The following is a 24,658-nucleotide window of genomic DNA, read 5'->3' on the forward strand; positions in this document are numbered from 1 at the left end:
AAATGGAACCTGCAGCCCTTTTAGAAAATGGCTGACAGAATGTCGCAGACTAGAGTAAAACCATGACAACAGACAGATCATCAAGACATTTAACAGATCCAAAAATTTCCTACCTGATATAGCCATGTTTTTTAAATATTAAAATATCATACAAACCAATGCCAAAACGGATATAACTAACATAACATTTTAACTTGAAACATGAGTTTCCTTCTTAGAAAACTTTATAAACACACATGTTTAAAAAAGATCCACAAGCCGGGTGCCAGTGGCTCATGTATGTAATCCTAGCTACTCAGGAGACTGAGATCTGAGGATTGCAGTTCAAAGCTAGCCTGGGTAGGAAAGCCTATGGGACTCCTATCTCCAATTAACCACCAACAAGCCAGATGTCCAAGTGCGGCTCAAGTGGTACAGCATTACAGGACCAGCATTCTCACACACGTGCCTGTGCCTGCGTGTGCACACACATACAATTCAGATAGAAGAGGTTGTAAAGTAGATGTGGAAAATAGAACACCAGAGTTGAGCCAAACAGACATATTTGCACCAAGAGGCTTTATTTCAACAAGTCAGTTCATGCGTATGATTCATCTTGACCAATGTTATATCCTTTAGATGAATTTTGTATTACAAAAGGTAACTTTTAAATTTCAAACAGTATTTCACACATGCCTTTTCATTTTCACATTCTGCAAGTCTATATAAAAGCAGGGCATATTGTGATAGTTGAGAACATTGAGATATAAAAGATCAGTTTAGCCAGGCGCCAGTGGCTCACGTCTTTAATCCTAGTGGCTAAGATCTGATGATTACAGTTTAAAGTCAGCCCAGGCAGCAAAATCCACAAGATTCATTATCTCCAATTAACAACCTGAAAATGGAAGTGGAGTTGTGGCTCAAAGTGGTAGAGCACTTGTCTTGTGCAAAAGCACAGGGACAACACCCAGGCCCTGACTTCAAGCCCCATGAGTAACAAAAGAAATTAGCAGTTTACTTGCTTACTGCCTTAGTTAATACCAAAGTGACATCTAGACCACTCACTATGTTCTTTCCAAAGTCCTAGTTATGAGATAGAATCAACCTAGATAAAGCTTAAAATTCTAAGTGCCTACGCCCATTAATTACAATCTTAAAGGATGCGGTTCATGTATCTACATATTTTTCCAAAGTCTGTAAGACAAATTTTATATCCATTGAAATCTGAGAATTTCACAGTACCAAGGGCAGGAGTAGAACCTTTTTTCCACTTAATCTCAGCCAGCCTACAACACATTCTTCTGAAATTAATTAGCCACAGAATACTTGCTCCTATGCTATCAGTCATTGGTGCCAATGGTGTTGAAAATATAATGTGGTTTTTAAAGCCTCTAATCACATTATGCCCAAGAGTCAAAAATATGAGGTGGTTACTCAATAAAAGCAAACTTTTTCTCAGTGGTTAACATAATTCAATGACATACTAAGGATAATGGGGGAGCAACAAAGAATTTCACCAACAGATATATTCTCATTTCAGAACAGAAACTACTAACAAAATTAGAAATTCAAAAAAAGGAACAATGAGCTAGATCTTTCGATACTATGCATAGCCAAGAGCCTGAATAGCTCAGTCAGTAGAGTATCAGACATTTTTTTCTGATACTAACTGGGAATAAAAGTCTCATGGGCTTTCCTGCCTGGGCTGGCTTCAAACTATGATCCTCAGATCCCAGCCTATTGAGTAGCTAGGATTACAGGTGTGAGCCACTCTTAATCTGAGAGTCCTGAGTTCAAGTCCCTGCTCTGGTAGGAAAATTGATTATCTTTAGGGTCAGGCACTGGTGGCTCACACATGTAATCATAGCTATTCAAGAGGTTGAGATCTGAGGACCACAGTTCAAAGCCAGCCAGAGCAGGACTGCTGGGACTCTTTATCTCCAATTAACTACCAAAAAGCTGGAAGTAGATCTGGAAGTGGTAGAGTGCTAGCCTTGAGCACAAAAGCTCAGGGACAGTGCCTAGGCCCTGAGTTCCAGCCCCAGAAAAGGCATTAAAAAAACATCATCAACAAAATAAAATAAACAAAAAACAAAACTTTTTGTTTGCCAGTCCTGGGGCTTGAACTCAGGGCTTGTGCACTATCCCTGGCTTCTTTTTGCGCAAGGCTAGCACTCTACCACATGAGCCACAGGGCCACTTCTGGCTTTTTCTATATATATGGTGCTGAGGAATCGAACCCACAGCTTCACGTATGCAAGGCAAGCACTCTACCACTAGGCCATATTCCCAGCCCCAAAACATGTTTTAAAAAAGAAAGTTACTGAGCAACACATATGGTATGAGACAATTTACAATAAACAGAAAGGCGTTTGGAAAGGTCTAGAGCTGCACCTTACAATAGAAGAGCCACTAGCCACACAAGGATGTTTAAATTAAAAGGACTACAAATTAAACACCATTAAAATTCAGTTATCAGTCCCATTAGCCACATTTCAATAGCCACCACAGGTAGAAGCCAATAGACTGGACAGCACAAATACAGGATATTTCTATCATCACAGAAAGTTCTAGTAGATAATGATGAAAGTTAGCTTAGTTGGGGAATAATGGTTTAAGAAAAGTTGAAATAGAGAGAACAGGGATTGAACTTTATAATCTTGTCAATTCTGTTTAGATGAGCAAAGAAAAAGCTCTTCTAAATTGATGTCTAATTAAAAAATCATTAAAAACAAAACAAAAAACCTGTTTTAAAGATACAAGCTGGAATGCAATAGCTCATGCCCATAATCCAGAGATCAAGAGGACTTTGGCTCCAGGCCATCCTGCTCAAAAAAGTTCATTAAATTCCACCTGAACAGCAAAATCTGGGCATAGTAATGTACATCTGTCATTTTAGCTACTGTGGAAAACATAAAATAGGAGGATTGCAGTTCAGGCCAGTGCAGGCAAAAATCGAGATCCCCAATATCAAAAATCACCAGAAGCTCGGTGCTGGTAGGTCATACATATAATGCTAGCTACCCAGGAGAGTGAGATCTGAAGATCACAGCTTAAAGCCAGCCCAGGCAGAAAAGTTTGTGAGACTATCTACAGTTAGCCAGCAAAAAGCCAAATATGGAGGTGTGATTTAAATGGTAGCTTTTGGTGGAAAATGTCATGTTGGGAGCATGAGACCCTGAGTTCAAGCCCTAGTACTGGTAGAAAAAAATCACTAAGCAAAAAGATCTAGAGGTATGGCTCAAGTGATATAGTGCCTACCTGGAAAGCATGAAGCCCTGTGTTTAAATCCTAATAACCAACCCCCAAATAAACATTTTTTTAAAAGATGCACAAAAATATATAGAAAAGCCTAGGGGAAAAATTGGTACTGCTGAAGATTGAAGTCAGAGGCTGATATTTGCCAGGCAAGCACTCTATCTCTTGAGTCATGCTCAAATCCATGCCTGGAATGAAATTAAGTATTCTATTGGGAGCCATGGAATAATGTGGATGGAGTATTTAAAAACATTTTAAGATTCCGAACAAAAATACAAACAGAATAGCCAACCATACTTGACTAAACAAGAGAGGTTGATGCTTGAGGAAAAACATCCTCTTAAAATGGATTAAGGTAGCCTCCAAGTCTAAGCTACAATTAGGCAGAAAGTAGCATCTGAAGACATATTCAGTCAATGAATACCTTAGAACTCTAGGGACATGGTAAGGTAATGGAAAAAGCACAGGATTAGCTGTTAAACAGACTTAAGATATGGATCTCAGAGAAGTGGTTTAAAGTCCCTGGTTCTCTATTTACTTATCTGTTGAAAGGAAACAGTTATGCCAAAGTGTTATTGTGGGGAGTAAAGGAGATGACACACAGCTACTAGCTTCCCTATGAGGAGTACTTACTATTATTGATCACTATGTTTTTAAAATTTCACAACAAGTGCTGTGGTTGTAGGTCAGTGGTAGAGTACATACTTAGCATGCACAAAGCCATAGGTTCAATCTCCCATATTGCACATTTTAAAAAGTCTTCACAATACAAAAATCTCCAAATGGACAAAAAAAACTAAACCACTGGTTGTCTTGATAAAATTTAAAATATATTCTAAGGCCAGAATTTTGTTTCTCAAGGAAAAGCTTTAAGCCTTTTTTCTTTAAAAGAGGAGCAGAATAAGATACATGGATACCTACCTAAGTAGGTACCCCTTGACATAAACATGATAATCCTCACAAATAGGTATCATTATTACACATTTTTTCTAGAGGAGGAGACTGAGGCATACAAGTGTCACATACATTGTTCATGGTGAGAGCACTGCAAACGGAGGAGGTGGAATGCAAATCCAAGCAGTCTACTGCAATGTTCATTATATTAAGTAGTATGCTAGATATTATCTGACAGACCACATGATCACAGGTGTGGAAAAATCCATGAGAAATAACATCAATATACTGGTTGTAGTGAGCACGATTATAAGCCATCATATGCACACTAATAACAACTAAAAAATACAATGTGAAAAATCTTTATTTACAGTAGAAACAAAACATGAAACAACTGGTCATTAAGATCAGCACAAGATGTAAGCAAATTAAGGAAAATCTTAAAACCTTTTGCTCCTGGATAGGAAGACCTCACTGTAGGAGGTGACAATGTGCAAACTGTGTTGTGTCCTAACTGCAAAGACATTCCACCCCAGCGTCTCTCTCTTGGTGCTTCCCTTCATTACTAGCTATCTGATGAAAAGTTACTTATCTTCCTTTGTGTGTACATGCTAGTTCTGGGGTATGTGGCCTTGAGCCACAATTCCACTTCTGTTTTTTGGTTTTTTGGGTTTTTTTTTGTAATTAACTGTCCATGCTGGTTTTGAACCATGATCCTCAGATCTCAGCCTCCTGAGTAGCTAGGATTACAAATGTGAGCCACCAGCACTCAGCTGAAAAGGTAGCATCTTACTCTCTTTCAGGTTACTCACTTTAAGAGGCTCAGATTATCACCCAACCACTATGCACCATGAGAAACTTCTGCCACTAGAAGGCTTGACACATGAACAGGTTTAAGGACAACATTTGGGAGAGTCTAGAGCACTCAATCCTCAACCTTACAAATGACCATTCAGTTACAGAGCTCACTGAATTACTACTCCATTCTGAGTCTACATAATGCTCTAGAAACAAGTACAGAAATAAGTACTTAACATACAAATGAATGAACAAGTGTTTACCCCAATATGGAAGAGAGCGCTGACAGGCTTGTGGTCACTAGTTTTCAATTCCATGTGACTTCGGTAATGAAGCTGATTAATATTTGTCCCTCTCCACAAAATTCGATCACACCATGCTGGAACTCGACACTTACCACTGCAAATAAAGAAATGAGTTATAAAGAGAACACAGGACAAAAGAACATAGTAGCATTAAAAGCTAGATTAGATCTGGGTTATGCTCTCCAGCTATATGCTCCCCCGAACTATGGATTCCTTCTTAAACTATATTTCCCCTTACATTGTAAGCTCTACAAAAGGACTATGTCTGCTTGTCTGCTGCTGAACACCTAGCACCCAGTAAATAATTTACATAATGAAGGACTCAATGCTTATCCTATGATTAGGACTACACCGTCAACAATGTCACCACAGGGAGAAATATAATAGCACCTTCTTAAAGCCCTTTTATGTCAGGATTCTATTCTCATCATTTCCTCTTCCTTTGCTCTATGAACAGTCTATAGAATACCAAGGATAGGACAAAACTTGTGCTTATTAAAATAACCAAGCCTGTCCACCTGATCTAGAAAGTGAACTCCTATCAGTAGCTATTCAGTCAGATCTCAAGTCAGGTGAGAGGAAGACATGTGGCCCAGTGTACAAGATCTACCAGTGTCACTTTTCATTGGCTGAGCAGCTCCCTGGGCATACTGGAATGTAGACTCTCCCTACCTCACCTCACCCCACCCCAGTGCTCCCACAGTCTGAAGCCACAGAGTATGCCCAGGGATTCTCTTCTTTTCTCTGTATTCAATCAGCTAGGAAACAAAGAAATAGTAGGTATAGGACAAATAGTGGCCAGGATATGTATGTGCCAACTAGGAGATGAAAGGGACTCCTACACAGTGCTTCTCAGTTGTTGTTTTTTTCCACAGCAGTGGCAAATGTGGGATGTACACATCATTATTTTGAAGAACTTCTCAAAAGAGTCTAATGTATTCTGAAGATTAAGACTACTATGTTAGAAGAGCCTTTCATAGCTCTTTGTTTTACTTTGTGGTATCTGGTGTTAAACAGTTGAGAAGCAGTGTGGGAGAAAGAGCCAGAAGTAGGCACTATATAAGAAATAGGGGCACGATCAGCAAAGCAAAGATCTAAGCAAGTCTGCTGAGGTGACAGAAAAAAGGCAGGCAGCCCACAAAACCATACCAGCCCTGACCCATAAATAATACCCTCCTTAACATAAGCTCACTTTGGGGCTCATAGGAATTTAAAACTCTTCTGCAACAGCACTGAGCCACAGGGGTTTTATATGTACTTATAGTATGACCTAAAAAATGCTTAGACTTTTAGCAGGGATGAGAAGACAGGAATAAGATCATGCCTTAACCTGTCCCATGAGAAGGTTTTTTTTACTTTACCTGGAGTCCCATCGATCAGTTTTAGAGTCATACTTATAAGTGGGGATAAACTTGATATCACCTTCGTTGAAGTCAACAAAAGCTTTTTTCTGAGTGCGTTGAATATTTAGCTACAGACAGACAAAAGCATTGTATAAGCAGTTTAACCTTAATACAGCAGTGTATAGTTATCATACACATATAATATACTTCTATATACACATTAATAAAAATGACTATCACTAAGTACCTAGTTGCACAGCTTGTACAACTGTGAGAATATCATTTTTGTATTTTATGAATGAAATATCGGCATTCACATAGCATGTAAACATCCTCAGACAGCAAGTTCATTATTAGCACAGTGCTATATTGTGTGTGTGCTGGGATTGGAGCTTGAACCCAGGGCCTTGAGCTCTCCCTTGACTTTTACCACTCTACCACTTGAACCACACGGCCCCATCTATTAGTCTTTCTTAAATTCCCTCCTCCCTTCTTTTTAGCAGATTTAAGTGGGTTTCATTGTACTATTTTCATATACATATATTTCTATTATATACAACTCCTTTGCATTTTCCCTTCCTTTTCCTACTTGATCCCCCAAAAGTCTCTCTGTTACAATCATGCATTATTATGTAGATTCTGTGTATGAGCAAAAACATGCAATATTTCTCTGAGATTGCTTTATGTACCTTAACATGTTATCCAGTTCCTGTAAATGACATCATTTAATTCTTCTTGATTGCTGAGAAATACCTTCATTGCATATCTGTACCATATATTCTTTATATAATTCTAAGTTATCGGGCACCTAGGCTCCATAGCCGGGCTTGTTTATAGTGGTACTATAGACATAGGTGTGCAAATATTGATATTGTATGCTGACTTACATTCCCTTGGATGTGTGCGCAGGAGTGGTATACCCAGAAGTGGCATAAAAGGATCATATGTAGTTCATAGACATACTGCTATTTCTTATTTTGTTAAATGGTGGCCAAGGGTGAGAAGGAAACATAAATTCTGGATAATCATAAATTCCTTAAAGCTAGATAGTAACCATCTATCACTATTATAATATTAAAAGTACACAAACATTGAGTGGATAATTCCCCAAACCAAACTTGGTGAACATTTATAAATTATTTTGAAAATTACCTTCACTCACATATATTTTATCAGAATTACATAAGACTTGTAATTATTCCAACCAAACCTTTTTTAGAGACAGGAAAACGAAGAATTGCAAAGAAATTGTCCATCCTATCTCAGTGTGCATATAGACAGCTCAGAAAGGCCACTACTGTACACTACCATTCTACTGTAAAACACCTACATTTTGACTGTATTAAGGTCAAACGGCTGTCATAAGGATTTCAAGACATTTGAATCAAGTCCAAACTTTTCTTTGCTTAGTAAGCATTCATTTTTTGTGCTAGCACCATAAACTCTGTGTACAACTCCAAAGGAAATGAAATCAATAAATCACAAAGATATTTGCATACTCATGTACATCATGGCACTAGTCATAATACCTAAGGGATGGAATCAACATAGGTGCCTATAAAAGTAGGTGAATGGATAAGGGTGTATGTGTATGTATATGTGTGTGTGTGTGTTATTCAGTGTGCATGTATTATTCAGCAATATAAAGAATGAAATCTGGAGATAATTATATTAAGTAAAATACACTAGAAAGGCAAATAGTACTTGTTCTTCCTCCTATATAGAAGATAAAAAAACAAGTTTAAACTGAATGTAGACTAGTGATTGCCAGAGGCTGAGAAAGGTGAGAAAAGAGTGGATAAGAGAGGCTACATTGGAGGGATGGGTACACTATGCATAGAACCCACGGCCTTACACAGGTGAAGCAAGTGCTCTACCACTGAGCCACAATCTCAGCCCTGGGAGGCTGGACATGATTAGTACACTGTGGTGTGGTGACATATCACACTGATCGTCATTGGTATCTACAATTAATATGATTAATCCACAAGAAAATAGAGAAATATTCACTTGCCCAAACTTATTAAAATTAGTTCCCATTAGTTTCCTTGTTTTCCAATCTCCCTCACAGGGGCCTCTCCCTCTTTTACGTCCAAGCTCTTGTTCAGCCTGTCAGATAATCATAGAAGCGTTTCCCCTGTTCCATCTGCCAATCCATATCAGTGTAGCTGAAAGCTCACTTTCTCCAGAAAGTGTTCTCCAATTAACCCCAACCATTCTCCAACTCATTTATACAAATCTCTGAAATCTCTGCTTGATAATAACTTACTAAACAAATGCTATTTATTTTATCACCAACATTAGCTCTCCTCCTCCCATCTAAGTACCTAATCAAAGCAAAAAAGTCTTGAATAGACTTAATACTTCACTAGTAGTACATTTTAGCAAATAGCTACTTGGAAGGATCACACATTTGAAAAGTGGTGAGACCCCCTTCTCAGTTTATCAAAGCTGAGTATGGTAGAGCATGCTTGTCATCCCAGCTATGCAAGAAGTAAAAATGGGAGGATTTTGGTTCAGGCCAGCCTGGGCACAAATTCAAGACCCTATATCAAAAATAACCACAGCAAAAAGGGCTGATGGCATGCCTTAAGAGGTAGTGCACCTGTCTAGGAAAAGAAAGACCTTGAGTTCAAACCCCAGTTCCACAACCCCCTCCCCCCGCAGAGAAAGAGAGAGAGAGACAGAGAGCGAGAGAGAGAGAGAGACAGAGAGCGAGAGAGAGAGACAGAGAGAGACTATCATGTGTCTATTTCATAATCCTAACCATTTCAAAGTTTACTTACCTGGTCAAATTTCAATAGTCTTTGAAGGTCATTCTTATGAATCAGAGTTTTCACCTCATTGGCATCTGGCATGCAAAGTCTATAGTTCAAATCTCCCAACCAAATGACAACACTGTGGATTAAAAAAATATATTAACAGTACTAGTAATTACAATCAAAATCTACTAGAGAAGAATGAAGAGAAAAAACAGATAGATATTGATTCATTTATCACTATTTGATAAGCTATAATTAACCCTTTGGGGGCAAATATTATCAATACCTGAAAGAGACAATGGATTATAAACTTGTTGGAAAATAAATACTCCACTTAAAAAGAATGAAAATGGGGAAACAGTCTATATATGAGATTCAGAAGTCAAAGAGCTAATGGAGTTAGAGTGTGTAGTTCATTTGCTGAACAAACTTCAAAATTATGCCTAGCTGATTGCCAAGTCTGTAGGGAAAAGACATTCTGAATGTTCTCTGCTTCCTAGAGCTCAGCGGTTCTGCAGGCTCTCTGTTAAGACCTGTATGGTGTTATGTAATGCCAGGGAGAAATTAGGTCTGAAGCTCTTGAATGTAGCCAGTCTGTCTACTCCTGTCTAAGATCCACAGTCCAAGTTCCAGGCATGAAGGAGAGTGGCATGATGTGGGATCTTGAGGCCTCAATTACAGCACGAGGCCTCTATATGTGCCGAGAGACAGACCCTGAAATTACCACATCAAATGGAATCTCTCGTGCACTATCTTAGGTCTTCAATGAGTATCTTTTTTTTAACCAATCTCAAATGTGTTACCAAGTCTTTAGAATCCCAAGTAAATAAATTTTGGAATTACCACTATGAAACAGAATTCTATCTGATCCTAACTATTCTGAAAATACAGACAGCTGTATGCAATATCACTCCCTATCCCTACTATTTCCCTGATGCTCTACTATTTCTAACACCTTTAAATTATCTTTTGTCTTAAAATTAATTCTCATCTCATACCACTTGTTATATCACCCTCTCAGAATTTCAAGCACCAGTATTAATTGTTTTGCTAGCAATTTTCTACTACTAGTTGCCCAATCCATTCCTTAATGAATTTCTCCTTCTTTCCTTAAGAAGTCCCATTCTTCACAGACCTCTCTCTCGCCACCCCTATGTCTAACAGTCACAGCCATTAAAAAGAATAATGTAAGTCTACATACACTGGTTTGGAAAGAGATCCACAGTAAACCGGATAACATAGCTTTAGCCTTATACAACAAATATGTTCATCTTTGCATATATGTATATGTCAAGGATAGCACTGTTAAATGGGATTACATACTTTCCGCAATATAAATTTTATTTATTTAGTAGTTTCACTTAAAAACTGAAAGCAATAAGTAAAAATAACAAATTTCATAGCCAAATTCATGAAAGTTATTACTGCCTCAACATGAGTCATATTTTGAAAATTGAAATAGTCTATATTTTTCTCATTAGGTATCTGAAATCCAGCTTTTAGTTTATGCTTAGAGAACATCTCAACATGGAGCGGCCCCTTTCAAATGCCAAGTTGCTGTCACATTATATAATGCAGATCTACAAGGGTATACATCAAACTATTAAATATAGTTTCCTCTGGAGAGAGGGACTGTCTGAGGAGAGCAGAGGATAAGAAATGAGGAAAGATCTCATTTTGAACATTAATTTTATCATTTTATTTACAATGAACATTTCTATTTTGTGATAAAAATGTCTTCAATTCACAGACCCACCTTCAATATTATTCTAGGTACTTGGCTAACTTTTCTTCTGATATCAAACCTCATTTATCTACCTCAATGAATCCATCCTTCCTAAAACACTCTCTCTTTGGTTACCCCAATAATTAATTGCTAACTGTTCACTCTTCATAGGCCTATAGTTTCTAAACAATTTAATCTCCTATTGTTTCTCGGCCTTTTGGCTAAGATCAAGTGTAAACAATTTAATCTCTTTTATGCCAACTATTGTAAGGTCACAGAAGAGTTAACCACTCACTCATGTTTCATGATGTTCAGTTGTGGGAGGGTCTGGTTAGGGACCACAAAACTCATTCTTGCACAGATGTCTTTATAATCTTGATTTCTTCTTTCAAAGTCTTCTACGTGGGCAGCCAGGTGGGAGTTAACAATGCAGAAAGTGGTGTTGTGGAATACAAATCTCACGGCTACCCCACCTTTGTTTCCCTGTTAGCAGAACAATTGTTCAGTTTAGTATATACAACTAGAAAGGAACATAAATGATAGTAAACCCCATTTCAAAGAGGCTCACCATTTTCCCCATGATCCCAGTTCCAACTGTTTCTGTAGCAACATCACGGATATTTCGACACTGATCTTTTTTGGCAAAAATAAGAAGCATCATCCCAACAAGGCGGACTAGTTGAACCTATGAATTTTGTGGAATTATAGTGTTAATGTTAGTGCCACTCTTTTCCATATAGTTAGCTTCCTAGATAGAACTAGGTAGAACTGTTCTACCAAAAATGAAATACTGATAGCCATATCTGAATCTACACCATCTTATTTCCCAGTTGACCCCATAAAGTAGAAACTAACACTCTCTGGGAAAGATCTGTATGACAGTGGGTATACTAAACTCTAGAATTATCCTTTTAGTCATTATTGTAGCCTACTGAGAGTGTGTTAAAATTTCAAATAACAAAGATAAAGTCATTCTTCCAGCTTGCTCTGCCCATCTTGCCTTCCAAGATTCTTATTTCTAAATTTTTAAGAAATCTAAACCAATAAACAGCAGTACTTTTGACTTTGGTTATTTTTAACCTGTGAACTATAACTAGAGAGGAACAACTCTTCAAGAGTTACATTCCTTGTACAAACTGTTCAAAAACATAGAGGAAAATTGTAGCCCTGTAATGAAATAATTCTTCTGGTAGCTTAAGATCAACAAATTGGACCACTGTGTGAAAGTCAACTCTACTCTTGACCTACAACCAAGTTTAGAACTTGCTTAAATTCCACAACACTTCTATTCTTGTTGGGATTCCAAAATAGGCTATGTATCCCCTCATGCTTTATATTGCTTTTTTGTAAGGCATCTGGTTCTATGTCAGTGAACAATTTCAATATAAAACTTTCATTGCACAGATCAGTTTTCCTTATATGTAATTATTTTGAGTTTATTATTCATGGGAGAACAGTAATTTTTTCTCCTAAAACCTATCTAGGCAATGAAAATGTAAGCTTGGTGAACCTAGGGATTTTTCCCCTAAGAAATAAGTATGAATATTAGTTTATATCTGCCAATACTTAACACAGTGAAAAATTCAATTACACCATTCCTTTGGAACAAATTACACATAATGGAATAACTTCCAGTGAGTTCCATTTAGTCATATACTAAAAAAGATAATGAAATGTAGCTTACTTTCTTATACTTGGCTTTAGAAGGCAAACTCCTCTCTACTGCCATTGACCACTCTTGTTCTTTCACAGATTCAAAGTAGAAAAAGGCCTCTGTGCTTAAGTCTAGTTCTTGGAATCTGAGGAAAACAAGGATATGGGATGTGTATGTATCCCATAGTTATCTCTGGCTACCACCTCCTTTCCCATTTGCTGAGATATCAGAACAAACAAAACAAAATGATGGTAGGAAATAAATCAATAAGAAAAAGTAGTTTTCTAAGGAATTCCCACAATAAATTCATAGGACAATGTTGAAAATAAACTACCAAACTCCCACAATGGGTAACAGTAATAGTTACTGTTACAATTGACTTCGAAACTCAGTCTTTTTTTTTTTTTTGGGTCAGTTGTAGGGCATGAGCTCTTTTGCTCAAGGCCAGTGCTCTACCACTTTAAGCCACAGTGTCACTATTAGTTTTCTGGTGGTTCATTGGAGATAAGAGTCTCACAGACTTTCTTGCCCAGCCTGGCTTTGCACCGTGATCTTCAGATCTCAGCCTTCTGTGTAGCTAGGATTACAGGCATGAGCCACCAGCACCCAGCTGAACCTGTTTTTAGGATTCATTTTCTATGAGTTTCAAAAGGACTAGATGTTTTCTTATAGCATTATATAGTTCTTATAGCACATATATCTGTCCCATTCTGATCTCATGCATTTAACCTACAAGTTAATTCTAACATTTGGTCCAACAGTTTTTAGGGGGAAAAATGAAGACAAAATCATCATGTAAACTAATAACAAACATAGAGTGAAAGGAAGTTCGAGAAAAATTCTTTACCCGATGCAGTAGATATCAGGAGGATTTGGATCACAATTTAGCCAAGGTTCTAATCCGCTATCTGGAGACTGGCCATTTACATTCCAAGTTCCAACAAAGAATCTAATATATAACACCAAAAATCAATCGGAAAACAAAGATCAGATATGAATAAGCAGGTCTCTTGTCACTTCTGTGCAAGGGTATATTTCACAATAAGCTAACATGACCCCCTCTGGGTGTTTTGTCAGATACATAAGACAATTCTCTTGCATGTAAAATACAAAGGCATGGGTTTACTTTCTCAAAAATTTTTATATTAAGTGAACCCATAAACAGGAACCAAAGCTGGGTGCTGGTAGCTTACATGTATACTAGCTACTTCGGGGATGCTGAGATCTGAGGATCATGGTTCAAAGCCAGCTCAGGCAGGAAAGTCTGTGACTCTGATCTCCAATAAAAAAGCCAGAAGTGGCACTGTGGCTCAAGTAGAAGAGTGCTAGCCTTGAGCCAAAGAAGCTCAGGGACAACACCCAGGCCCTGAATTCAAGGCCTAGGACTGGCATACCCACAAAAGAAGGAACCAAGTCTCTATTTAAAACACACACAGTTAATTACTCTATATTTTCTTTCAAACTTATACTTGAAGGGAAAACTAGCCTATTGTACTTGAATCCAAACACTCACTTCCTGAAGGGTTACAAGAACATGTAGGAAATTTTGATGAGGCAGATATAGTAGTCAGTGAGGAAAGCAGAAGAGAAAACCCATGACTGCCTTTAACTGCTTACATAAAAATATAAGCATTGTGTGCAATATGAGAAACTGAAGGTTTAGCATGGGGACATAGTTATGATTGAATTAGAATAAATGAGGCATGGTATGACAAGATAGCAGATGGGAGTCTTGGATTCAAAGGGCACATTATACTCATAAATAACCAAAAGATGTTTTGTCACTTCACACATTGGGAATACACACCATGTCACATACATCAAGTCCAGAAAAGAGAATATTAACAAGGGAAGGTGAAATGAAAAATAGTACAGAGGAAAGAAGCTAAGATATACCTTTCTAATCAAGAACACTGGATGAAATTTTCTTTAGTTAACTTACTAAAGTTAAAATCTAATGGTAATGGTGGACTTTAATTTTCCAATATCACTGAGAAAAAGAAAAGCAGTAAACTAGATAGATAAATAAATACACTTGCTATGGAATGTGCTAGGGGAACGTTCTTCATGATAGGCAAGCTTGATTTGGTTCCCTAAGAGTGGATAGAAGCATTTGTAGACATAGTATTATTACTGATTAGAAAACTCAAAGGAACTTACTACCTGTTATGGACCAGCATAGAAATAGAAGAGTAAATCAAATGACTTTTAGCATACATTTACTCTTTTACTTTTTGCTCAAGGTTAACACTCTACCACTTGATCCACAGCTCCACTTCCACCTTTTTGATGGTCAATTGGGGATTAGAGACTCATAGACTTTCCTGCCTGGGCTAGCTTCAAACCACGATCCTCATATCTCAGTCACCTAAGTAGTTATGAGTGGGCATGAGCCACTGGTGATCAACTATGCTTTTATTCTTTTTTTGAAGAGATTGAAATAATCTCTCCTACCAAAATCTTCTTTTATTCTTAATTAAGCTGATACCTTAAAACTCAAAAGGCCTAACTTTTTGGACTCAGTAAGTACAAAACAGGCAAACCTGAAGGTCTGAATGTTCACATATTCTTTTTCTCGCTTTGCCAGGATGTGCTTAATGAGGCCCTCTCGTTGTCCAGACTGAGTATTTGGTACAAACAGTTTCCGCATAGTGTTTGTCACTTTGGGTTGTTCTTTGCTTGAAGTCTCTTTTTCACGTGGAAGCCTAGCAATTAAATGAGGAATTCAAAAATTAAAACTGCCTAAAATGTAAGTCTCCTACCTAAAGGAGAAGTAGTTTCAAAATAGGACTTACATTTTAGTCACTGAAAGGGGTGGAGGTGGAGGGTCCCGATGGGTCACTGCAGGCTGATTTTGTGGGTTTATTTTTTTGTCCAAATTCATTGATGAGAAATCATCTTCAAATCCAAGAAGTCCTGAAGCATACAAGACCCAAAGTTAAAGGGGGAAAAGCTAATATTCAACATAGCCAGGATAGATACAGCTCACTACTTGAATCAATAGTGTTATAAAAACATGAAGAGTAGGGGCTGGGAATATGGCTTAGTGGGAGAGTGCTTGCCTCCCATACATGAAGCCATGGGTTCTATTCCTCAGAACCTCATATACAGAAAAAGCCAGAAGTGGTGCTGTATCTCAAGTGGTAGAGGGAGCAAAAAGAAGCCAAAGACAGTGCTCAGGCCCTGAGTTCAAGCCCCAGGAATGGCAAACAAACAAATATGAGGGTCCCATATGGGTAATAATTACTTAGCTTAGGGAAAGAAGCATACCCATCCCTAAAGTACTAACACTACCTTCAACTAGAAGGATACATTCATCTGGAACCTAAATGATAACATCTAATACTCTGAAGACTCAGCACATTGCCAGGCTGACAGTCAGGGATTATATCATCATCTTTCTTAATCATTACAAAAACTCCATAATGCAGGCACTATTAAAAATATTCCCATGTTGCAGAAATGCAAATGCAAGCTCAAGATAATATAACTAGTAAGTCCTAGATTTAGGATTCAAATGCAGGCTGTCTGGCTGCAGAGCTGGTATTTTATACTACTTTGCTAAGCGAGTTCCGGAAACGCTACTATGTCATAGAAAGGATTAGGACTGAACATTAGTCAGTGGGCAAAGAGGCAATAAAAACCATACCACAGGAGATTATGACTGACATTCCTTTAATCCACATCATTATCTCATCTGGCCTAATAAAATCTATTGAGTAAAATGATCATAGCACCCAGAGATAAGAGAGGCTTTTCCAATACCTGACAAATCAGAAGGTCTGTCCATATTGTCTAATTTCTGGTACCAGCTTGAGGAATCCTTTTGCTCTGGAACAAGAATTTGTGACTGTGCTGGAATGATAAGGGTGTGGGTCAGCAACTGTGGAGCCCTGGATTGAATAGATTTTACCACAGTATAAAGCTATTCATTCAGTACTCCTAAAATTTGGGGCCAGCACCATTCTTGGAAGTAACAGGAAAAAAAAAACGAAGGACAGCTCTGGAGTCATCTGTGGACAGAAGGAAGGAAACTGTTCATGCCATGACACAAAAGATTCTGGAAATTGGCCCAGTGTCCTTAAAGCTGAACAGACTTGTTTTCTAATCAATCCTTGGGGTTCATTTCTGAAGAAAGAAAAGTTGGCTGTCTGGGACCAAAGGGCATGTCGTCAGTATAGTAGAAAGAAAATCACTGAGTTTTTAGTTACCTTCTTGAGCAGCAAGGACATCGGAGAGGAATTTCAAACAGTGCTCCTCATCAGGAATTTCAAAGTGCCGTTCTCTGATCCGGTCCCCTTGAACCCGAATTTTACAGCCACCTAAAAAGAATCAACACCCACATACATGTTGCTATGGGACAAAATGCCTTATTGGGATCATATTCTCAAATTATGAGATTCTCATAAGGTCCAGATTGCAAATATTCCTGACCTCTAACATGGGAAGCACATGTACAAGAATAAGAGATTCAGTATAGTAAACAGTATTCTTAGAGCTGATTAGTCACATCAACGAGCAGCCTACTATAGTAACTGAACCATGGTTTTCTATCTTCCAGTCTCTCAGACATCCATATGGTGACCTCCAAATTCTTTTATTTATTATCTTAAAATATTATTAAGTATCTGTGCAGAGACATTATAATTACATAAGTCAGATTTTGAGTACAATGCTTCTTGGTCAGATACCCCTTCCTTTGTTCTCCCCCAATCCTCCCTCTCAGCCCTACCTCCTAGTTATGTAGTTTACTTTTTTTTTCTAGGTCTATCTATTTTCCTACTAAAGATATATTATTCCAAATTACCTTTGAATTCTTGCTAAAGATAAGTTCCTCACTCACACTACTGATAGCCTCAAACTGCAAATTCCTACTATTTCAAATCAGATCATATACTATCTCAAGTAAAAAGGAAATAAAGGAAGTAAAATGGCTAGGTTCAGATTTAATTAAGTTTATAATTAAATTATAAAACAAAATTGTAGCTAGGTGTCAGAAGTGCATGCCTGTAATCCTAGTTACTCAAAAGACCCAGTGGTTGTGGGTTTTTTTTTTAATTTTTTTTTGCCAGTTCTCAGGGTACTGCCCCTAAGCTTCCTTTGCTCAAATCTATCACTCTACCACTTGAGCCACAGCGCCACTTCTGCCTTTTACTGCTTATGTGGTACTGAGGAATCAAACCCAGGGCTTCATGCCACTAGGCCAAATTCCCAGCCCCACAGGTTGTAGTTTGAAGCCAGCCTGGGCAGAAAAGTCTGAGACTTCAATTTCAATTAATCAGCAAAATGTAGAACTGGAGGCATGACTGAAGTGGTCGAGTGCCAGCCCGAAGAGAGAGTGAAAGGTCCAAATTCAAGCCACAGTGCTGGCACAAAAAGAGGACACACAGAGAGAACTGTGGTATTAGCTCTAAATATTCTGAAAAGAAGTACCTATAACATTACTTTAAACAGAAAAATATGTCTTCAACAATCTTATAAAACCATAGAGACTTATGTTGAGGAGCTGTTTGGTTTAATTATTATAGCCAATTGGGAAGTAGTAGAATTCAATGCAAAATTACCAAGGGCTTTAATTGTATAGTGTATCATGCTACTTCTCCTTTTTCATACCAGTTCTGGGGGGTTGAACTCAGGGCCTGGACAATGTCCCTGAGTTTTTGGCTCAAGGATAGCACTCTACTTAAGCCACAGCTCTGCTTCTGGCTTTTTACTGATCCAGGAAACATATATTTGTTTATATTGTGTTTTTTGTTGTTGTTGTTGCTGTTGTTTTCTTGGCCAGTCCTGGACCTTGTGCTCTGGGCCGGAGCACTGTCCCTGGCTTCTTTTTGCTCAAGGCTAGCACTCTGCCACTTGAACCACAGCGCCACTTCTGGCCATTTTCAGTATATGTGGTGCTGGGGGATCGAGCCCAGGGCTTCTTGTATAGGAGGCAAGCACTCTTGCCACTAGGCCATATTCCCAGCCCTATATTGTTATTGTTTTTTTTTTTTATTGAAGGCATGTGTTGCTGTTCCATGACTCTGGAAACTATAAGTTTCCTTAGAGCAAGAGGCAGGCTACAAATATAGGCCACCTAACATTTTCCATATTTCATAGCAACCAATAGTCTCAGGGTTGACTGGTACTGAGATGCTTCCTACAGCTCAAGTCTTTTAATGCTAGGATGGAGCAAGTCGTAGGAAAATTAGTCCTGTACTGGTAGGCCACTCTACTGGTGTTAATGACACCAAAGTTCACAGCGAGAAGGCATTTAACAAATTCTTGAATTGAGACTCTTACACTCTTGAAAATAACAAAGAGATGTGAAAAAGGAAATTTAAATATTCTAGTTTCTAATGGTAGAAGTCTACTTTTGAACCTTTGGCCATCATTCTTCTGTAATTTTTGTTGTTTCTATTTTCATAAAATGAGTTCAAAAAGGAATATACAATTACTGATCAAAAGAAAAGAGATGAAAGTATCCATGTGCACCAGAGATCTGCAATTTAATGAGAGCACCCATGTAAGGAGAAAAACAAGGGCCATGAATAATGAATGAAGTGTCAATTAGGAGTAGCCTTGAAGACATAAGGAACAATTCTTTTATAGTTTGCATTACAAGTCTTCCCTTTCTCAAATAATTTACATTCAAAGTAGTTAGAAAGGAGCAGTTTCTGCCTGACAGAAATTTAGACATATTATATCTCCCATAATTCTAGATAGATTTGAGCAAATTTTAAACTGACTTATTTAATAGCCAGAAGAGTCCAGATACTACTTACAAAATAACATTGGATGCTCTCTAACTAGGTTTCTTAGAAAACAGGGGAAAAAAATCCCATAATCCAACTGTCTACTCCTGTTTTCCCTTCTGAAATCATCTGTAATCAGCCAATACTCCTATAGCCTCTATTTTATCTGAATATTCCCCCAGTCTCTTAGGTCTCAACTGTGGATTCATTACAATTACCAGAGGACAAGTAAAACAGAATCTCTAGGGATGAAGCCCAGGCACGAGTAGTTTTATTATTACTATTATTCTTCCTTGCTCCTCCCTCTTCCCTGTTCCTCCTTCCTCCCTCCTCCTTTTCCTCCTGGTCATTTTTGCTCAAGGCTAACATTCTAGCACTTGCACACTCTAGCATTCTGGTATTTAATAAGAATCTCATGGACTTTCCTGCCTGTGCTGGCTTTGAACTATGATCCTCACATCTCAGCCTCCGAAGTAGCTAGGATTACATATTTTTATTCTTTTTTGGACAGAGTCTCAAAATCTAGCCCAAGCTGGCTTCCACTCATATTTCTCCTGTCTCCCAAGTGCTGAAATTTTAGGCCTGTGAAACCATGCCTGCCTCCACTGATCATTTTTTAAAATAATTCTCAGGCAATTTTAAATCATACCCAGTTTGAGAATCAGAGCCAAAGGCAACCTACCTACTTCCCCCATAGCTACACACACACACACACACACACACACACACACACACAATTGTATATAAAGGAATATGGGTTCTGAGTTGCTTAGTATACAAATGTCCTGTGTTTTATCCTTAGCAACAAATACTTCTTTTTAAAAAACCCCACAAATACCATAAAACATACAGATATCAATTATATACACATATACATAAGACACTAGAAGGAAATATAAATTTACATTAAGATTGGGCCTTCTTCCCAATAGCTATCCCTTATGAACACATAAGATGATGCTAAGTGAAATGAACTCCATGTTATGGAGACAATTGTTATATCACAGTTGTAACTACTTTCAACGTCCCAAGTGTATCTGTAGCTTCTATTATTGATGATGTTCTTGCATCACCTTCCTGTGGTTGTACCTATGTACCTATGTACCTGTGGTTGTAATCTTATCTGAGTATATTGGAAACCGTGTATACTGGTATTGGAAGTAAGAAATTGAAAGGGAATACCAAATTTGAGAGACACAGGGTAAAAAAAGACAAACAACTACAAAAGCAATACTTGCAAAACTGTTTGTTGTAAGTGAACTGAACACCTCCGGGGGGGGGGCGGGGAAGGGAAAGGGGGAGGAGAGAGGGGGGTATGAGGGACAAGGTAACAAACAGTACAAGAAATGTATCCAATGCCTAACGTATGACACTGTAACCTCTGTGTACATCAGTTTGATAATAAAAATTTGAAAAAAAAAAAAAAGATTGGGCCTTCTTGCAAAACCTGGGGTTCCCCTCTTGCAACATACTGTGTACTCAGGGGCTTATGTATGAAGTCTACTATAAATGGGTAGAAATAAATGAGTTGATAAGAGGTCACTTATTTTCCCCCATGATCCAGTAACTTGGATTCTACATCACAACACATGGTTAATTTCTAGGTAGGAGAGGTTTCAACACAACGAATGCTATAAATTCTGTAGTTATCAGCCCAGTTTAACTTCTCAGGTTTGGATCAAATACCTTTCCACACCAAGAACAGGACACTTTATCTTATTTCAGCAGCATTATCAGTCACTACAGAAGTACCTTGGCTCTAACTTTCCTTTTTAAATGTTGTTTTTGTCTTTCCCTGTCTGAGTACAATAAGACATTGATATTGAGATTTATTTTTTCCTCTTTGATGCTTGCAACAGAAATTAGCCAGCTAGGTTTACTTTCTTAATTAAATTTTATTGACGATGTGATGTGCAGAAGGGGTACAGTTACATAATAAGGTAGTGAGTACATTTCTTGTCATATTTGTTATACTCTCCCTCATTTTTCTTTCCCTTCCCTAGTTCAGATAAGCATATATACAATATCCAGTGTACCAAAATCATATACAGTGACCACAGGGGGTACGCCACAGGAAATTCACCTAGTACATTAAAAATATAACGACAACAATAAAATCCTCCTGTTTCCATCTCTTGGAGTTCATTTTGCTTAGCCTCATCTTACATAATCGTAAGTATGTAACTGTTGAGCTCTGGTGAACCTCTGATAGGTCTAATCTAGACCTTTTTATGTTTATTTAGTAACTGTTTGGTTTTAGAGACATAAAGTCGCTGACCAAAACACGTGGAAATACCATTTGAAAAGAAGTTTATTATTTTACAGACATGATCTTTACTGTTCTCCCCCCCCAACAACCACATACAGGGAGTCCATGTGCCTTTGTTCTCTGTGCTCTAGGCTTATCTCGCTCAACATTATTTGTTCAAGATCTGACCATTTCCAGCAGCTAGCTACAATCCATTCTTAAAGAAAAGAATAAGTCAAGCATTATTCATGCCTGTAATCCTACCACCAGGGAGGATGAGGTAAGAGGACTACGAGTTCAAGTCCAGCCCAAGCTATATAGCAAGAAATTACCTCTACCAAAAAAATTTCCCCCAAACAACAACAGAACAGCTATGGCAGCAACAAAAAGCAAAGCAAAAGAATAACAAATGCCAAACCAGAAAACGCTTATGTAAGCCATTCAATACAAACTAATAATAGTTCCATGGTCCAGATCTGTGTCTAAACAAAATCATGAATAACCTGTGTCTCTAAGCAGAGCAAGAGATAAGGCAATACATTTGATTTAGATTTATGTGGTCAGATATACTTCTCCATGGCAACCACCTAATAGTCATGGTAGGAGTCAAGTGCCTGTTTCTTCCTCTCCATGACACTGCGACTGGATGATAAATAAGGATCAGCTTTCACAGAAAGCCAATGGTGATTTGCTTCAAACAGATGAAAACCAGAAAATGAGAGAGTGGGAAGAGAACACCATGTCCCCTCTAATAAATGGATAGCTCGAGAGGATGCAGCTTCAAGAGACCAAAATTATTTTAAGAAAGAAAAAAAAATGCCTGGACAAGCAATTTAAGGGAATCTCTGCAGCCTGCTAAAATAATATGGAAGGGGGAGAAAAATGAAAGGAGTAACATCAATCAAGATGCATTGTATTGGGCTGGGAGGATGGCCTAGTGGCAAGAGTGCTTGCCTCATATTCATGAAACCCTGGGTTCGATTCCCCAGCACCGACATATATAGAAAAACGGCCAGAGGTGTTGCTGTGGCTCAAGTGGCAGAGTGCTAGCCTTGAGCAAAAAGAAGCCAGGGACAGTGCTCAGGCCCTGAGTCCAAGGCCCAGGACTGGCAAAAAAAATAAAAAAAAAAGATGCACTGTATTTGTAAACTGATTTGCTGAGTGCTAATTCCTTCATACAACTACTTAAAAAGTAATTTTGAAATAATATAAGAAATAAGCATCTGTAGTTCACACCTATAATCCTAGCTACTCAGGAGGCTAAAATCTGAAGATTGTGGTTCGAAGCCAGCCTGGGCAGGAAAGTCTGTGAGACTGTTATCTCCAATTAACCAGCAAAAAAGCTGGAAGTGGAGTCATATCTCAAGTGGTAGGCTGCTAGTCTTGAGTGGAAAAAGCTCAAGGATAGTGCCCAGGCCCTGAGTTCAAGCCCCAGAATACACACACAAAAAACAAAACACAAATATCTGAAGTATGATGACTTAAATGAAAACAAACGGGGTGGGAGAAAAGCTTTAAATAATTTTAAAAAGTAACAACTTGTTATCTCTGTACTCACTGCCTTACATATGAAACTGTAAACCCTCTGTACTTCACTCTGACAATAAAGGAAAAAAAGTAACAACAAGCTGAGCACTGATGGCTCACATCTGCAACCTTAGATACTAAGGTTGAGATCTGAGGATCACAGTTCCAAGGCAGCCTGGGCAAGAAAGTCTGTGAGACTCTTATCTCCAATTAATCACCAAAAAGCTGGATATGGACCTGTGGTTCAAGTGGTAGAGCACCAATCTTGAGCAAAAAAGCTCAGGAACAGCACCCAGACCCTGAGTTCAAGCACCCGCGCGCACACACACACACACACACACACACACACACACACACACCCATAATCCTTTCAAGCAATTTCCTACCCTTCTAACCATCAGTTCTACAGCAATGACTTAATTGACAGCAACAATATTGGTAGCACAAGATCATTCAGCATCAGTAAAGCCGATCATATTTTCCATTTTTGCAAAGATTCTTATCAGCCACATGCTTTTCCTTAGACAATGCTAATTTGTATGGCTGCCTTAAGAAAGTGGAGACTACAGAATAAGATGGTAATATACAAGATGTACCCCAAAAGATGTCTTATGACAGTATATATTCAAGTAAATAGTTCTTGAATGAAAATCAACCCCATTCAGAAAAGTACTCACTGTTTGAAGCAATGTCAATTAAAAGTGTTTCTTCTGCTTCTGAAGTGGGGGAGGGGAAGAAAACAGGATTGGGGAAGAAAAAAAATCATTTATTACACCAATAGAAGTACCTGCCTAACTAAATAACTACTTCTAGTCACTACCCCTATGTCTTACAACACATAACAAATATCCTGAATTTTTTTTGTTTAGTGCATTTATCAAAAAGATTTTTTTTTTTTTTTGGCCAGTCCTGGGCCTTGGACTCCGGGCCTGAGCACTGTCCCTGGCTTCTTCCCGCTCAAGGCTAGCACTCCGCCACTTGAGCCACAGCGCTGCTTCTGGCCGTTTTCTGTATATGTGGTGCTGGGGAATCGAACCTAGGGCCTCGTGTATCCGAGGCAGGCACTCTTGCCACTAGGCTATATCCCCAGCCCCTCAAAAAGATTTTTTAATAAGAGCAGGTTCTAAAGACTAATTCAATTAAAGGAAAATGAACAGATCAAGTAGCAAATGTAGTTCCTCAAAGTAAATCAAGGAATTATAAAATTATAGTAAGGAATAATAGAACATGCTAATTCAACTAACACAAGTTTAATTTCCTTGATTCTAACATGATGATTTGATTTACTATAATCTCTGTTCTTTCCATGTATTTTTGCCTCTGAAGGCCCAGAGGTGAATTATTTTCTCAACTCAAATCTAAAAAGTTCTTTCAATGACCCCATTACCTCTGCTCTTGCTTTATTATTAAAGCAGAAAAACAGAATC

At 38.2% G+C, this 24,658-nt stretch overlaps 1 protein-coding gene across 7 annotated transcripts in view; it reads right to left on the reverse strand.

The window, feature by feature from the left end:
• The window catches only part of Ocrl (OCRL inositol polyphosphate-5-phosphatase), a 46,198-nt gene that overhangs the window by 16,383 nt on the left and 5,157 nt on the right, over nt 1-24,658 (reverse strand). For 5 of the 7 annotated variants that reach the window (XM_048336113.1, XM_048336114.1, XM_048336117.1 and 2 more), the window contains exons 4-15: nt 23,909-23,947; nt 16,931-17,041; nt 16,485-16,574; nt 15,515-15,635; nt 15,263-15,424; nt 13,567-13,668; nt 12,750-12,864; nt 11,634-11,750; nt 11,361-11,548; nt 9,364-9,475; nt 6,596-6,705; nt 5,193-5,328 (exon numbers count right to left, since the gene is read on the reverse strand). In XM_048336113.1, the coding sequence (XP_048192070.1) occupies nt 5,193-5,328; nt 6,596-6,705; nt 9,364-9,475; nt 11,361-11,548; nt 11,634-11,750; nt 12,750-12,864; nt 13,567-13,668; nt 15,263-15,424; nt 15,515-15,635; nt 16,485-16,574; nt 16,931-17,041; nt 23,909-23,947 (1,403 nt within the window). The remainder of the gene's footprint in view (nt 1-5,192; nt 5,329-6,595; nt 6,706-9,363; nt 9,476-11,360; nt 11,549-11,633; nt 11,751-12,749; nt 12,865-13,566; nt 13,669-15,262; nt 15,425-15,514; nt 15,636-16,484; nt 16,575-16,930; nt 17,042-23,908; nt 23,948-24,658) is intronic. The other 2 variants (XM_048336115.1, XM_048336116.1) reach the window with 2 other exon arrangements.

Source organism: Perognathus longimembris, chromosome 28 (assembly GCF_023159225.1).
Source record: "Perognathus longimembris pacificus isolate PPM17 chromosome 28, ASM2315922v1, whole genome shotgun sequence".
Taxonomy (NCBI): domain Eukaryota; kingdom Metazoa; phylum Chordata; class Mammalia; order Rodentia; family Heteromyidae; genus Perognathus; species Perognathus longimembris.